General features: G+C 38.1%; 1 protein-coding gene across 1 annotated transcript in view; it reads right to left on the bottom strand.

Annotated features, from left to right (window-relative positions):
* Positions 1 to 14,580, bottom strand: part of DTNBP1 (dystrobrevin binding protein 1) — a 253,422-nt gene that overhangs the window by 88,973 nt on the left and 149,869 nt on the right. Inside the window, exon 5 of the mRNA XM_007951913.1 lies at positions 10,459 to 10,481. Coding sequence (XP_007950104.1) covers positions 10,459 to 10,481 — 23 coding nt within the window. The remainder of the gene's footprint in view (positions 1 to 10,458; positions 10,482 to 14,580) is intronic.

Here is a 14,580-nt window from a genome sequence, read left to right on the forward strand (position 1 = left end):
TGGTGAAAGGGCTGGAGGGAGGCAGCATGTTTGGCCTTGCAGTAATAGGCCTTGGGTTACTGCTGGTACTGCTGTCTTCCTCTTGTGAGATTAGAGGAGGTCAGAACATGTGGCCTCCTTGCCGTTTTTGCAGTAGGTTAACGTGCTAACACCTGCAACAGCTCGCAACTGCCTGTGTAGACTGGCCAATCAAAATTAAGCAGAATAACCACAGATCCAGAACTTGAGGTTTTGGGGGATTCTCTAATTTGGGGCACACGCAGAAGCCTCATACCCCTGACCCAAAGTAACCTTATGATGTGGTCATACCATTATAACCTAATTAGCACCGCCTTTTCAATGCAGTTTCAATTCGGATTTCATGTTGAACAGGCTGAACATGCACAGAAGGCCTCTCAGGAATCTGTCATTCAAGAGACTCAACCTTGCCTGTAGAATGCCCTTTAATGCCCCTTTTAGGAAGTATAAAGTCAGTAAAGTTAAGCAGCTTGGGGTCCTTCCCATTCTGCAGGGAGAAACCCATTTCCACCTTTATGAAAATGTCTTCACTTTGAGGTCCTCCCCACTCCTGGGGAAGACTCATTCCCCCTCTGGAATGTACTCTGCTTTTAAATAAAGGCTTGTGTGCTTGTGTTTGACTGCCATTTAGTTGAGTAAGTTTGTTAAGCCACCACTGATCATCACTCACTTGTGGATCGCCTCGAACTGCCTGCCTGTGGATTGCTTGCTCACGGAGACTCTTCTGGCAAGCAGGGTGAGGCCAGGCAGAGGGCTTCTCCACCTGGATAGCATTCATGCTGCTGAAACTGTTCTTATAAAGGTCAACAATCAGCCTTTAACTGCCAAATTAAATGAAGCTTCTCAGACTGACTGTATTTCATTTTACCCTCTTTATAATAACCTGACATTACCTCTTGACGTATCCTCAACATGGTCTCCTCCCTTAGCTTTAGTAACACCACACTCTTCCCTTTACCTCAGTGGCTGACTGTTCTCAGCCTCCATCATGAGCAATTCATTCTTTTCTCGCACCTGCCCTGTGACTGCTGGTGCTTCTTAGATGCCCACCCATTCTCATCTTTATCATTCTTCCTGTTCTCTGTGGGTAACTTCTTTCAAACTCAAAGCTTCCATTTCCACCAACATGCTGACAACACCCTGCCCACTGGATACTTCTTCTACCTATAATGTCTTAGACAATTCAAATTTAAAATGTTCAAGATAGAATCTACTTAACAAATTTTGTTTACTTAAAAAATGCAAGTAATATGTTTAATAAATAATTTTATTAGGAATAAACTTAACAGAAGTGAAATATTTATATGTTGAAAATTACAAAACATTGCTGAGGAGAATTAAGATTAAATAGAGTGAAACATGCGATGTTCATGGATTGTTAAGAAGGCAATTCTCCCCAAATTGGTAAGATTCAATGCAATTTCTATCAAAATTCTGGTAGGCTTTTTTTTTTTTTTTGGTATAATTTGACCCAAATATCTAAAATTTATATAGCAAATACCAAGGATTTACAGTATATAAATGTCTTTTGAAAAAGAACAACAAAGTTCACGTCCCAATTTCAAAACTTAATACAAAGCTACTGTAGTCAAGGCAGTGCAGTATTGACAATAAGGAAGATAACTGAGACATAAACTTTTACATGTATGATCAAATGATTTTCTACAAAGATGCCAATGCAGTTCAATGGGGAAAAGAATCTTTTTAACAAATGGTTCCAAGACCACTGAATATCAATATGAAAAAAAAAAAAACTTAGGCATTTATCTCACATAATACACAAAAATTAACTTAAAACAGATATAGGAAAAAAAAAAACATTTACAGACTCAAATGTAAAAGCAACAATAAGAAGCAGTGGTGAGGATGAGGGGAAAGTGGAACTCACACACACTGCTGGTGGGAATGGAGATGGTATAACTACTTCAAAAAGAGTTTGATAGATTCTAAAAAGTTAGCTATGAACCTTAACCATCTGACTCAGAAATTCCACTCTTACCTATTAACCCAAGAAAAAAGGAAAACATACATCCACACAAAGACCTGCACATGAATGCTTATAGGAACACTATCCATTAACTAGTGAATGGATAAGAATGGTATATTCATACAATTGAATATTAATTCAGAAATAAAAAGGAAAAATCTACTGACATATACTACAACACAGCCAGATGCAAAAGACCACATTTTGTATAATTCCATTTATATCAAATGCCCAGAAAAGGTAAATCTATAGAGACAGAAAACACATCAGAGGTTGCCTGGGTCTGGCAGTAGGAATAGAGACTGAATTGCAAACAGGCATGAAGGAGGTTTCTGAGGTGACAAATATTCTAAAACTGGATTGTGGTGGTGGTTGTACAACATCATAAATTTATTAGAAAATCAATGAAATATCCAGAAAAGGCAAATCAATAGCAATAAAAACCTGATTTATGGTTTTCTGGGTCTGGGAGTAGGAGCTAGAATTGACTGCAAACAGGTAGAAAGGGATTGTTGTGGGTGATAAAAATGTTCTGAAACTGGATTATAGTGAAGACTGTAAAAATTCTATACATTTACTAAAAAACATTGAATTGTACACTTAAAAAGTAGATGAATCTTGTGATATGTAAATTAAATTTCAATAAACTGTTTTTAAAAAAAGTATTTTCAATTTAGCTGATACCAAAATGTTTTGTACTTTTGTGGGGTTATATACAGCATTTGCCTGAAGTCATTAACTACTGGTTAATGGAAAAACTATTTACTCAAATGTCCTAGCCAGAATCCTAGGTGTTCATCCAAGGCTCCTCACAACAATCATGAAGTTCTTTTTATTTTATCTACTCAGTTTCTTAAACCTTTCTCTTCATTCTATCTACCACAATCTTAATTCAAATCGTATTAGTAGTCTCCTAACTAATTTCTCTTACTCTAGATTTGCTCTTTTCCAACCTATCTTCTACATTAATTTTAGAAAACATGCTTTAAAATGTAAATTTGGTCCTGTTACCCTGAATTAAACCCTTTAGGTTTCCCCACTCCTTCTCAATCAGCTACAACAGTAACCTTAAGATTTTTTGATCATACAATCACCCATAAGCAAACATTTTTAACATATAACCTAATGTGTATATTTACATACCATATGCACACACACACACACACACAAAACACACTGCCATCGAGTCAATTCCCACTCATAGTGACCCCCACTGGGTTTCCAAGGCAGTAAATCTTCACAGAAGTAGATTGCCCAGTCTTCCTTCCACAGAGTAGGTGGTGGGTTTGAACTGCCAGCCTCCTGGTTAGCAGTCAAATGCGTTAGGCACTGTGCCCCCAGAGCTCCTTCATATGCACATATTCCTGTATTAATTTATTATACAATATACATAAAACAAAAATTTAAAAGGACAGCATAAAAAAGAAACAACAGAAGTTCCAATTTTCTTCCCCACTCCAATTGACCATCTTGCATACAGACATCCCTCTTTGGAGAAAACTGGCCCAAAGACAAAGTCCACACTTTTTTTTGCATAACATGAAAGACTATGTATCATTTGTTCCCTGCCTACATCTGCAACTCCACCTCTCACTACTTCACCCCACACACCATATGCTTCAGCCCTAACAAATTATTTGTGTATCTCTCAGAAACAAGAAATTAAATTTCAACTTGTATTCTTGAAATAAACATGCTCTGTATCTTTTCAATTGTTCATCTCTCTTCCCAGAATGTCCTCTTCAGCCTGGAGTACTCAACAGTTACATGCAGCTCAGTGTACTGCTTTTCTAAATAGTCAATTACTCCCATCTTAGTCTGCTTATTTCCGTTGTAGTATATTCATATAGTAAGGAATCCCTGAGTGAAGTAAACAGTTAAGCACTCAACTATTAGCCAAAAAGTTGGTGGTTCAAACCCACCCAGATGTGCATCAAAAGACAGATCTTGCAATCTGGTTATTAAAGGTTCACAGACTTAAAAATCTCATGGAACACAGTTCTACTCTGACACACATGGGGTGAGGTCACCATGAGTCAAAATCAACTCAAACCAAAACCAAAACCAAAACCACTGCTGTGGATTCAGTTCCAACTCATAGCAACCCCACCCTTGGGTTTCCGAGGCGTTATCTCTACGGAAGTAGACTGCCCAGTCTTCCTTCCGAGGAGTGGCTAGTGGGTTTGAACCACCAACCTCCTGGTTAGCAGTCAAATACATTAGGGACTACGTCACCAGAGCTCCTCCCAAAATCAACTCAATGGCAACTAACACCACATTCTTAGAAGGAAGACTGAGAGATCTACTTCTGTAAACATTTACCACCTCAAAGACTTAAAGGGGGTTGCTATGAGTGGGAACTGACTCGATGGCTTAGAGTGTATTAAAATACATGCTTTTCTATTTTATATGCCTGTGACCTCCTTGAGGGCAGAGGTTTTTGTCAGAATCATCAATGTATCACCCAACATGCATCCCATTACTTAACTACTGTCAAATAACTGTAGAACTGTTATGCCTTAAATGTTAAGCTGATGCTTGAACTCAACAACAAACTCTACCCAAGTTTACTATCTGTTATCACCATTCAGATTTGTAACCTGTTAAGGGCTGTCCAGGGAGCTCTGGTAGCATAGTGCCTAAGGCACTTGACTGCTAACCAGAAGGCTGGTGGTTCAAATCCACCAGCCACTCCTCGGAAGGAAGATGGGGCAATCTACTTCCATAATGATACTGCCTCGGAAACCCAAGGAGGGGTCACTATGAGTCAGGACCGACTTGAGGGCACATAACTGTAACAACAACAAGGGCTGTCCAAGACAGTAGTATGCAAAATCAACATTCAAGAGTCATACAAACAAGTGAGTCTTCTAACATTAGCCTCCTGATTTTTTTTTTTTTTTTTTAATTCCTTTAAAAGAAAAAAACTTTTATTGTGGTAAAAACATACCCAAGACATTCACCAACATAACACTTCCACATTTACAACTCAGAAACACTGATTACATTTTTCATGTTGTGCCATCATTATTGCTATCCTTTTCCAAAACATTTCACCACCTATTGTTTTGATTTGCATCTCTCCAATCAGCCTCCTGATTCTTTGATTTAGATCACCTCTTCAATTCGATGACTTCTATTTTTACTTGAATTTAACCATCTCCATCACTTGGAGCTCCACCTCCAAGATTTCAAACTGAAATTTCCTTTACCACAAGCTCTACCCTCAAGCACTGAAAATGTTTGTGGCCTTTCCACCATCACTAGTACCTCAAAGTCCTGCTTATTTTGCTGGTCTAGCCAGTCCCCTCCTCTCCAGAGGCCTATCACTTTAATCTTTCTCTCACTGGCATCCAAGATGACTATGCCCTGTTGGACCCTCATACATGTTCTTCCAATTCCCAACTCTGTGTCAACAAAAGTGTCTGTTTTGGTTTTTATTTCTACTTTTGAGCCTAGCTCAGAATTCAGCTATCCTTTCTCACATGGATTCTCAAAAATTATTTCCTCTCTCCATGTCAACTTTTTGCTGTATCATCAACCATCCTTGTCTAGGGTCTCAGAGAAAGACAAGGGTAATTTATGTGGTTATCATTTCTTTCTATCTTCTCTAGGATCACAATCATCTCCTTTAACATTTTCAATTTCACCTTTTTTCTTGGACCTTGACCCTGATTCTATCTCAGGTTATCTTTTTATTTCTTGTCTTCAATTAATAAAAGAATAGTTAATTCATGTTATTCTTATTTCCTAACTTTTCACATACTTCTGATTTGCAATCTAGATTCTCCCTCTACAAATACCTCTTTTCCCATCACCAATTACCTACTCATTATCACCCATTCTGCTCAACTTCTTTGTATTATTTATACCCCTGATACCATGAATACCCATTTGTCTTTTAAATTTTCTCTTTTCTGGGCTTTCTTGTCACTAAATTTTCTTGGTTTTCTTCCTATTCCTCTGACCACTCTGGCCTGATCTTTTCAAGAGCTAAGTCTTAAATGTGGTCATACCATATTATGCATGCTTCAGCTGCCTTTTCCATTTGCTAGTCACATTTCTGACAAGATCAGAGAATATTATGTTGAGTAAGGGACTACACCTCTTATTATGATAAAATTGGGACCTATTTTGGTCATTTAATTTTTCATAGAAGTGGCTAATATAGGAATCCATTTACATATTTATACATACACACACACAGTGTACATTATAACCATAATTTTTGTTTTTACTTCATGATTTCTGTAAGCATGGGTCTACTGAATTGAAATTCTTATGTAAGCCACCCATCCAGATTGTACTGGATACAATTTTTAGTCTATTTCGAAAGCAGAGCAGAAATTTAAGACATGTTATACAATGTGTGCAAAGATCTTACAAGATTTTTAATGATTTTTTCCCAAAATATTTTCTAATTCTTAACTGTACCTTTTCCAGAATTTTTTTTTTTTTAAAAAGCCATTTACCTATGTAAGAGCTCTGGTAGCGTAGTGCCTAAGGCATTTGACTGCTAACCAGAGGATGGCAGTTTAAATCCACCAGCCACTCCTCGGGAGGAAGATTGAGCAATCTACTTCCATAGTTATACCACCTCAGAAATCCAAGGAGGGGTCGCAGCGAGTTTGGTTTGGTTTGGTTTACCTATATAAGTCTTTCCAAAACAGCCAATTTAGTTTTCTCACAAACAGTTCTCCTTAACATTGAGGTTTAGTCATTTTATCTAGTATTAATTCAATTGTATATTATAACAGCATGTACAACTAGCATAAATGAATTCAGGAGCAAACAACCACTCTGGGTTGATAACTGAACTGATAGAAGGAGAAGTATTTAGATGTACTAGAGAGCAGTCTGGTAGCGTAGTGGCTAAGGCACTTGACTGCTAACCAGAAGGCTGGCGGCTCAAACCCACCAGCCACTCCTCGGAAGGAAGATGGGGCAATCTACTTCTGTAGTGATGTTGTTGTTGTTGTTGTTATATGCCATCGAGTCGCCCTGACTCATAGCGACCCCTCCTTGGGTTTCCGAGGCAGTATCACTACGGAAGTAGGATTGCCCAACCTTCCTTCCGAGGAGTGGCTGGTGGGTTTGAACCGCCAGCCTTCTGGTTAGCAGTCAAGTGCTTTAGCCACTATGCTACCAGAGTGCCTCGGAAACCCAAGGAGGGGTGGCTATGAGTCGGGTCTGACTCGACGGCACATAACAACAACAGAGAACAGTCTACCAGCCATGGGCATTCAGCACACTGTGCTTATCAGTGGGTGTGTTTTATAGAGGAAACAGAGAATGATGGCTAATTTCACAAGGCACCTGAGTGTAGGTAAAAGACCAAGACTGCATACTAAAGATGTGTTAAGTCAGGACTCTTATGGCAGTAAAAACACACAATCCTAGATATTTTTACCTTTATTTTTTCAGTGGCACGATATTTCTAGTATTATATTTCAAATAAAAAACCTTAAGGGTAATTTTAAAACTTCTGCATGGGATGATAATCTATTTAAAAAATTAAATTGAAAAACTAACAAATCCTGAATAACAAACATGTCTATTCATGGCCAATTTCCCATGTCTTTAAAGACTGTGAAAAACCTTAGTTACTTTACATGTGCATATAATGAAATTCCTTCCTGATGAACAACATAAACTTAGGAGTTTTACAATTCTGTCCTCGTCTTTTTATAGTCTAATATTCAAGTGACTGTTACTAGAAACTTTAAAGGAATGTAATATTTGAAGAACATAGAAAACCTTCCTGCTGCCAATATTAAAATATAAACAACAACTGGTTTTAATAACATTGTAGAGATTTATCATATGTGGCAAAAGTGAAAGGTGGACTTAATTCATTAACCTCAAAGAAGTACAGATGGGAGAACTCAGATCTCAGTGAGGGATGATGTTGTTGTTGTTGTTGTTATGTGCTGTTCAGTCAGACCCCACTCATAGCGACCCCTCCTTGGGTTTCCGAGACAGTATCACTACGGAAGTAGATTGCCCCATCTTCTTTCCGAGGAGTGGCTGGTGGGTTTGAACCACCAGCCTTCTGATTAGCAATCAAGTGCCTTACACATACTTGACCTATATTATTAACTTCAGGGGTCACTAACTTGAGTTTTGGTCCAAAATTTAGTTCTTTAACTTAGAAAAGAGCTACTAAATATAACTAGAGGTGGGAAAAACAAAACAAAACAAGAAACTTAGAAGAAGTAACACCTTTTGTTTTCTTGCAACACGAAGAGGAAAAACAAAGGCAATGTTCAAAAAATAATAAATTGTTACAATGTTTGAATGATTTTTTTCTTTTCCTCTCCATAAATATCTTGGAAGAGTAGCATATTTTTTTGTTGCTGTTATATACTACTCATGTTCCTGAAATATTAGCAAAACACTCAAGAGGAAGAATTTTTAATGATCATTGATATATTAAAAAAAAAAAAAAACTACGTAAGATGCAGTAATCAATTTAGGTTTGTTCAAAATCAAGAGCTTTAATTGGCCTGTGGGTGGATATGATGTGCTGTTAATGATGCACATAATTAGGGATGTGTGTATAAACAAGATTATTTCAGTTGAAATTGAATTAGTCTATTGGGTAATATGTCATCTATCTAACCTTTTGCATACTGGTGTTTTTTTTTCCTTACGCTGTGAACACTGTCATACCATAAAAAAGAATGTCTCAGTCCTGAAAGGCAAATAAAACTGACATTTTACATAATCTGCATCCTTGCTTGTCTTTTAGTATTAACTTGACTGCTTTCCCCTCCTCTTCTTACTGTTACATAAAAGGATGCTAAACTAGTCAACTGAAGGAAAGAATGAGGGGGCAATTTATCAGGATTTTAAATCTTATTTCAAACTACTGATGAAAAATAATGAACATGGGCAGTGGCTCACAAGTTGAATAAGAACAATGACAGCCATGATAAAATATCACATGATCATTTAACATTCCCCTCAACAAGCTAGCCACGAACTTAATCATTTACTATAACTTCAGTCAGTCAAATAGAAATTGAGTCAACAAGTCTGTTCAATTACAGCCACACTAAGAATAAGTCCTTATACCTCTTTTCCCAAGGGTTAGTCATTTTATCTAAAACAATCAAACAGATTAAACACATCAACAATTCAACTATGTATTAGAATGTACTTAATTATCCAGTAAATCCAAAGGTCAGTGCTAGTTTATATGTGAAATGTAATAAGCATAAAACAATTAAATCAGAAGTGATTTAATAAGTAATTCAGTGTCCCAGAAGCCTTGGTGGTACAGTGGTAAAGTGCTAACCAAAAGGTCAGTGGTATAAATTCACCAACTGCTAAGTAGGAGAAAGATGTGGCAGTCTGCTTCCTTAAAGACTTACAGCCTGGGAAACCCTATGGGGCACTGTGCTCTGTCCTATATGGTCTCTATGAGTAAAAACAGACTCTATACAATGTTTGGTCCACACCCCCCCCATCAAGTCTTCTTTTAATTTAAGTAAGTCTCTCTGAGAATAGTGATTTCTGCTATTTAATGGCAAATGAGTAACTGGGACTATAAAGAAAGAATGTAAGGAAAATAAATGTTCCTTAGAAGTGAGGAGAGAGACTGCATCATGTCAGCAGGGAAGATCAATCCCTACACAAGAGCAATATGGTCAAGTAAAGAAAAAGGGCAGCAAAAACGAGACAGACCTTCAATGGGATGGACTGACACAACAGCCTCAACAATGGACTCAAACACACCAACAATTGTGAAGATGATATATAAGAGATCACCATGCATCAGAGTTGACCTGGTGGCAACTAAAAACAATGGGGAAAAATTGGTAAATTGAAAGGTCCTGTTTTTCTATTAGTGTTTCTCACTGAAACACTACAGAACTTCTTCCCTGCTCCTCCCCTCAGAAACTCCCTGAATGCTGAATGATTTCAGAATCACAAAATGTATTTTGTCGAAGCCTCTAGTTTTATATACGGAGAAACAGGGCCTAAAACAGGTACAAAGTACTAGCATAGTACAGGTCCCAGAACAGAAAACCTCTCAGGAGGGTCAAGTGACTGCCGGGTCAGTTGCAGGGGGACATCTTCATCTTTATCATCACCTCCTCTCCATGGGATCATACATTCCACAACAGAAACTGGAGTCTTTTGGGACAATCATGCTCACCAACCCCAAGGTTAGCAGGATTCCTTCTTGACATATTACTTACAACAGGCCTTAACAATGACTCTCACTTGAAGCATGTGCCATAGCTAAAGGAGAATATCAAAATCACTTGTGATAAAATAAGGCCTACAAAAATAGTACTAAGCAAACTTACTTTTTGATGTAAACAGGTTTTTTTTTTTTTTTTGTAAACATTTCTTAAACAAGGAATGAGTTCTTTCATCATCAAGAGAGCATCTGACATGAATTAACTCTCAACTATTATTCAGGAAAGAAATAAGCACATTACCTTTGAAGGTTTCAAGTTCCTTCCTGTAGAAAAAAAAGAAAATGCAAATTTTAAATAACCTACTCCTAATGGAAACTTCTATTACGTTGTAACAAAAATATATGTACTTTAAATGCTCAGAGTGGTATTTTTGAATTAATTATCAATTACGCTTTACTGAAATTATCAATACAATTAACAACTATTTGCAGTTATTTCTACTATTCCACTATTAATGACCCAAAAAAATTCTACCAAAATTTAAACTATTAAAACACTAATTAGAAAACTCAGCATTTTACTTCTGGCTACAAGCCACCTCACAAAACATGTAAGAATCAGTTTATAAAAGCACTGAAGATAATTTTTCCTCCATTGATAAACATTAAATAGAGTTTTCAAATTAGAAATTATCAAGAATAGGAGCAGTGTTTCTTCTTTCAAATGAAAAAGGAAGACACATATCAAAGGAGTGAGGTCCATAGTTCATCCTGCCATGAAAGGGTCAAGCCTTGGGGTAGTCCTCTGATTTGTTTATTTTGTCAATGCCAATTAAAGATGCTGCTGAAATACAAAGTTTCCTGGGAAAATGTACAGCAGGATAAAATAGATAAACAGATGTAAAACAAAGCATTTTTTTAAAAACAAAGGAGTCAAAGCAAGTTGTTCTTAGGTTTCCCTCTATTTTATAATATATATTTTTCTCATTATCAGTGTTACTTAAAAGTAATTTTCTTTCATATACATTTAAAAAAAATTTTTATTGTGATTTGGTGAAAATTTACAAAGCAAATTCATTTTCCATACAGCAGCAGACATATACTTTTGTCTCCTAACATTGACTCCAATTTCCCACAATGCAACAGCTCCCTTCCCACTTCCTCCCCATAGATACCTCTTCCCTGTGTCCTTCCCTCCCATGCACTCCTGCCCCCCGAGTTGTCTCCCTGTGCATACACAGCCCTTCTATTCTCCCATGACTGATCTCTCCAACGACTGCATCTACCTAATGTAAATGTTCAGCTCATATGCCTGTCTTTTGTTCGGTTGGAAGCCACAGGAAAGGGTTCAGTTCCACACCTGAAGGGCAGCTAAGGGCAATAGTCTCAGGAGTTTCACGAGTCTCTATCAGACCAGCAAACCTGGTCCCTTAATTAAAAGTAATTTTGAAGACATAATTTTATTTAGTAAAAGTCTATTTTCCCATTCAAAGTATAAGGCATTTTTTATTTACACTCTAGACTTTACTAAAAAGTTAGAGATGTTTTAATTTCTCAAACCAGTGTTACACACTGCTATTAAAATACCCCTCATGTTCCAAATAGCTGACTACAATTCACAGCTGGTAGGAAAGACTGGACAGGTGTCCATGGAAAGGTGTCCACGGAAAGGCCAAGCAGATAATATCCTTGCAAGAGCCAAAGTGAAGGTTCTTAAACCAAATGGTCATCACATTCCTCTTTTCCCAAACATACCTTTTCCATACAATGCTCCCGCACCATAGCTCAGTAACTAAGGAAGAGAAAGTCATTTTCATTACCATCTTTTAAAATAAAATCATGCACTTTTCTTTAGCCAACAGTCCAATTCCTTTCATAAAAAACTTAATTAGGTACAGATTCAACAAGCCCAAAACCTGGTTTATACTCAAATTATGGGATGAAGCCAAAATGTCTAACACAAAGGCAAGCTATAAACATATACCAGTAAGAGACCATCCTGAAAAGATACCTTCAATTTATTTCTTTGCCTAACATCAGCAATTCCCTAGGACCACTGATGGAGGTTTGACAGAAAACTAAATTCAATATTCTGATAAGTAATTCTTCTTTCTTTAACTATAGTCTTTAGAGAGCTCCTCTGCTTTTCTTCTTTCAGAATGCGTAGAGAGCAAAATTTCTAAAAGGTACCTCCTTGTTTTTAAAAGCAATTTCACACACATTCCTCTTCCTGTGTACCCATCCCCAAATATCAACAACTATAAGATAAAGAACCCAGTGTCTCTCACATTAATGTGAAATTGCCCACTTGAGGAAAGCTGCTTTCATCTGGAGTGGCCAGGCTCATTTTTCAGACTTTGGGCTCCTTCATCAAACCAATGGTAAGCTGCTGTTAAAAACAGAGGGCAGGCCTATGAGGGTGCCCTTTCTTAGCATTCTCTATTTACGGAGTATCATGACCCCCAACTGCACAACTGCTGGTAACATTTTCAAGAATATTCTTTCAGAGAGTACATCATTCTTGCTCCCAATTCCTAGAAAAGAATATTGGCTGAGGTGGAGGTGATACAGGTAACTGTTGTTTTAGGTAAATCAGTATTGCAGAGGTTATACAGAACGGATAAACTAAATCAGTAGCACGGAACGCTTGAAATTTCATAATTTTTAGGGCATGCTCTATCATTTTTTAGAGGTACTTGGCATTTGGAAATATAGAAGATGTGTAAGTTTTGGGAGAAGATGGCAGGTCAAGCACAGGTAACAATGAAAGTGAAGGCACAGCGGCCACATTATATTTCAAAAAACAAAACCAAACCCACTGTCATCAAATTGGTTCTGACTCATAGTGACCCTTTGTTGTTGTTGTTGTTATGTGCCATTGAGTCGGCCCCGACTCATAGCAACCCCTCCTTAGGTTGCCAAGGCAGTATCACTATGGAAGTAGATTGTCCAACCTTCCTTCGGAGGAGTGGCTGGTGGGTTTGAACCGCCAGCCTTCTGGTTAGCAGTCAAGTGCCTTAGGCACTATGCTACCAGAGTTCCTAAGCGACTCTTTAGGGCAGAGTAGAACTGCCCACAGGCTCTCAAAGGCTAAATCTTTACGGAAGCAGCACATCTTTCTCCCACAGAGTGGCTGGCAGAGTCGAACTGATCTTTTGGTTAGCAGCCGAAGACTTGAACCACAGTGCCACCAGAGCTCCTTAAGTTATATTTAGGAAACAGTATATACTTCAGAGCAGCAGGTTGAATGAAGAGAAAGCAGTGGGAGGTAAGGTTAAAAATGTAGAAGGTTCTGAATGCCAGGCTAAAAGGATTTGGTTTTATTTTTAGCAGGAAAATAACATGAGCAAAGCTGTGCTTTAGGAAAAACATTCTAACTGTGATGGGTAGATGCACTGTCAAGAAAGAGAATAAAAGCACGGAATACTTCAGAAACTATTAGAGGAGTTTGTATTTAGTGTTTGGCAAGAGCAGCATAAGCAGCAATATCAATGAAAAGAAGTCCAATTTGAATAACACTGTGGAAAAGACTCAATAGCCCATGGCAACTGATTAAGTAGGGATAAATGAGGAAGGAAAAGAGTACAAAAACCTAAAGGGTCTAGCCTAGATCACTGGAAGGAAAGAAAAGTCATTAACACTACAGGTAGAAAGGGAGCTCTGGTGGCATAGCGCCTAAGGCATTTGACTGCCAACCAGAATGCTGGCAGTTCAAACCCACGATCCACTCCTCTGAAGGAAGACGGGGCAATCCACATCCGTAGAGATACCGCCTTGGAAACCCAAGGAGGGGTCACTATGAGCTGGGACCAACTGGACTGCAGTGAATTTGTTTTTTTGTGTATAGATAGAAAACTTACAAAGAGGAACAAATTTAGAAGGGTAGTGCATGAGTTCAGTTTGGGACTTTATGAAATATTCTGGAAGAAGGGAAACCTAAAGCTGGTAATGCTGAGGACAGGATTTAGTTCCTACAGATTTCTACCCTCACACCCCATTCACTTTTGAACCTATCCCAGTTTGGCTTCTGGATCTCTCACTGCAGAATCAAGGTGAGCCAACAGTTATCATGTCACCAAATCCAATGATCACTTCTCACTCTTCATCCTAACACCTCAGCAACATATGACTCAACTGCCAATTCCTTTAGATACTTTTAGTTTTTCTCCTGCCTCAGTTTCTTTTGCTAATTTTTCCACCCCTCCAGATCATTAAACACTGTTGTGGGTTGTTATGTACCGTCCAGTCAGACCCGACTCATAGCAACCCCTCCTTGGGTTTCCGAGGTGGTATCACAACTGAAGTAGACTGCCCAACCTTCCTTCCAAGGAGTGGCTGGTGGGTTTGAACCATCAGTCTTCTGCTTAGCAGTGAAGTGCCTTAGATTATGCTACCAGAGCTCCCCACTAAATGCTAGAGTGCT

This window comes from Orycteropus afer, unplaced genomic scaffold (assembly GCF_000298275.1).
Source record: "Orycteropus afer afer isolate SDZICR_OR568_19922 unplaced genomic scaffold, OryAfe1.0 scaffold00012, whole genome shotgun sequence".
In the NCBI taxonomy this organism is placed as follows: Eukaryota; Metazoa; Chordata; class Mammalia; order Tubulidentata; family Orycteropodidae; genus Orycteropus; species Orycteropus afer.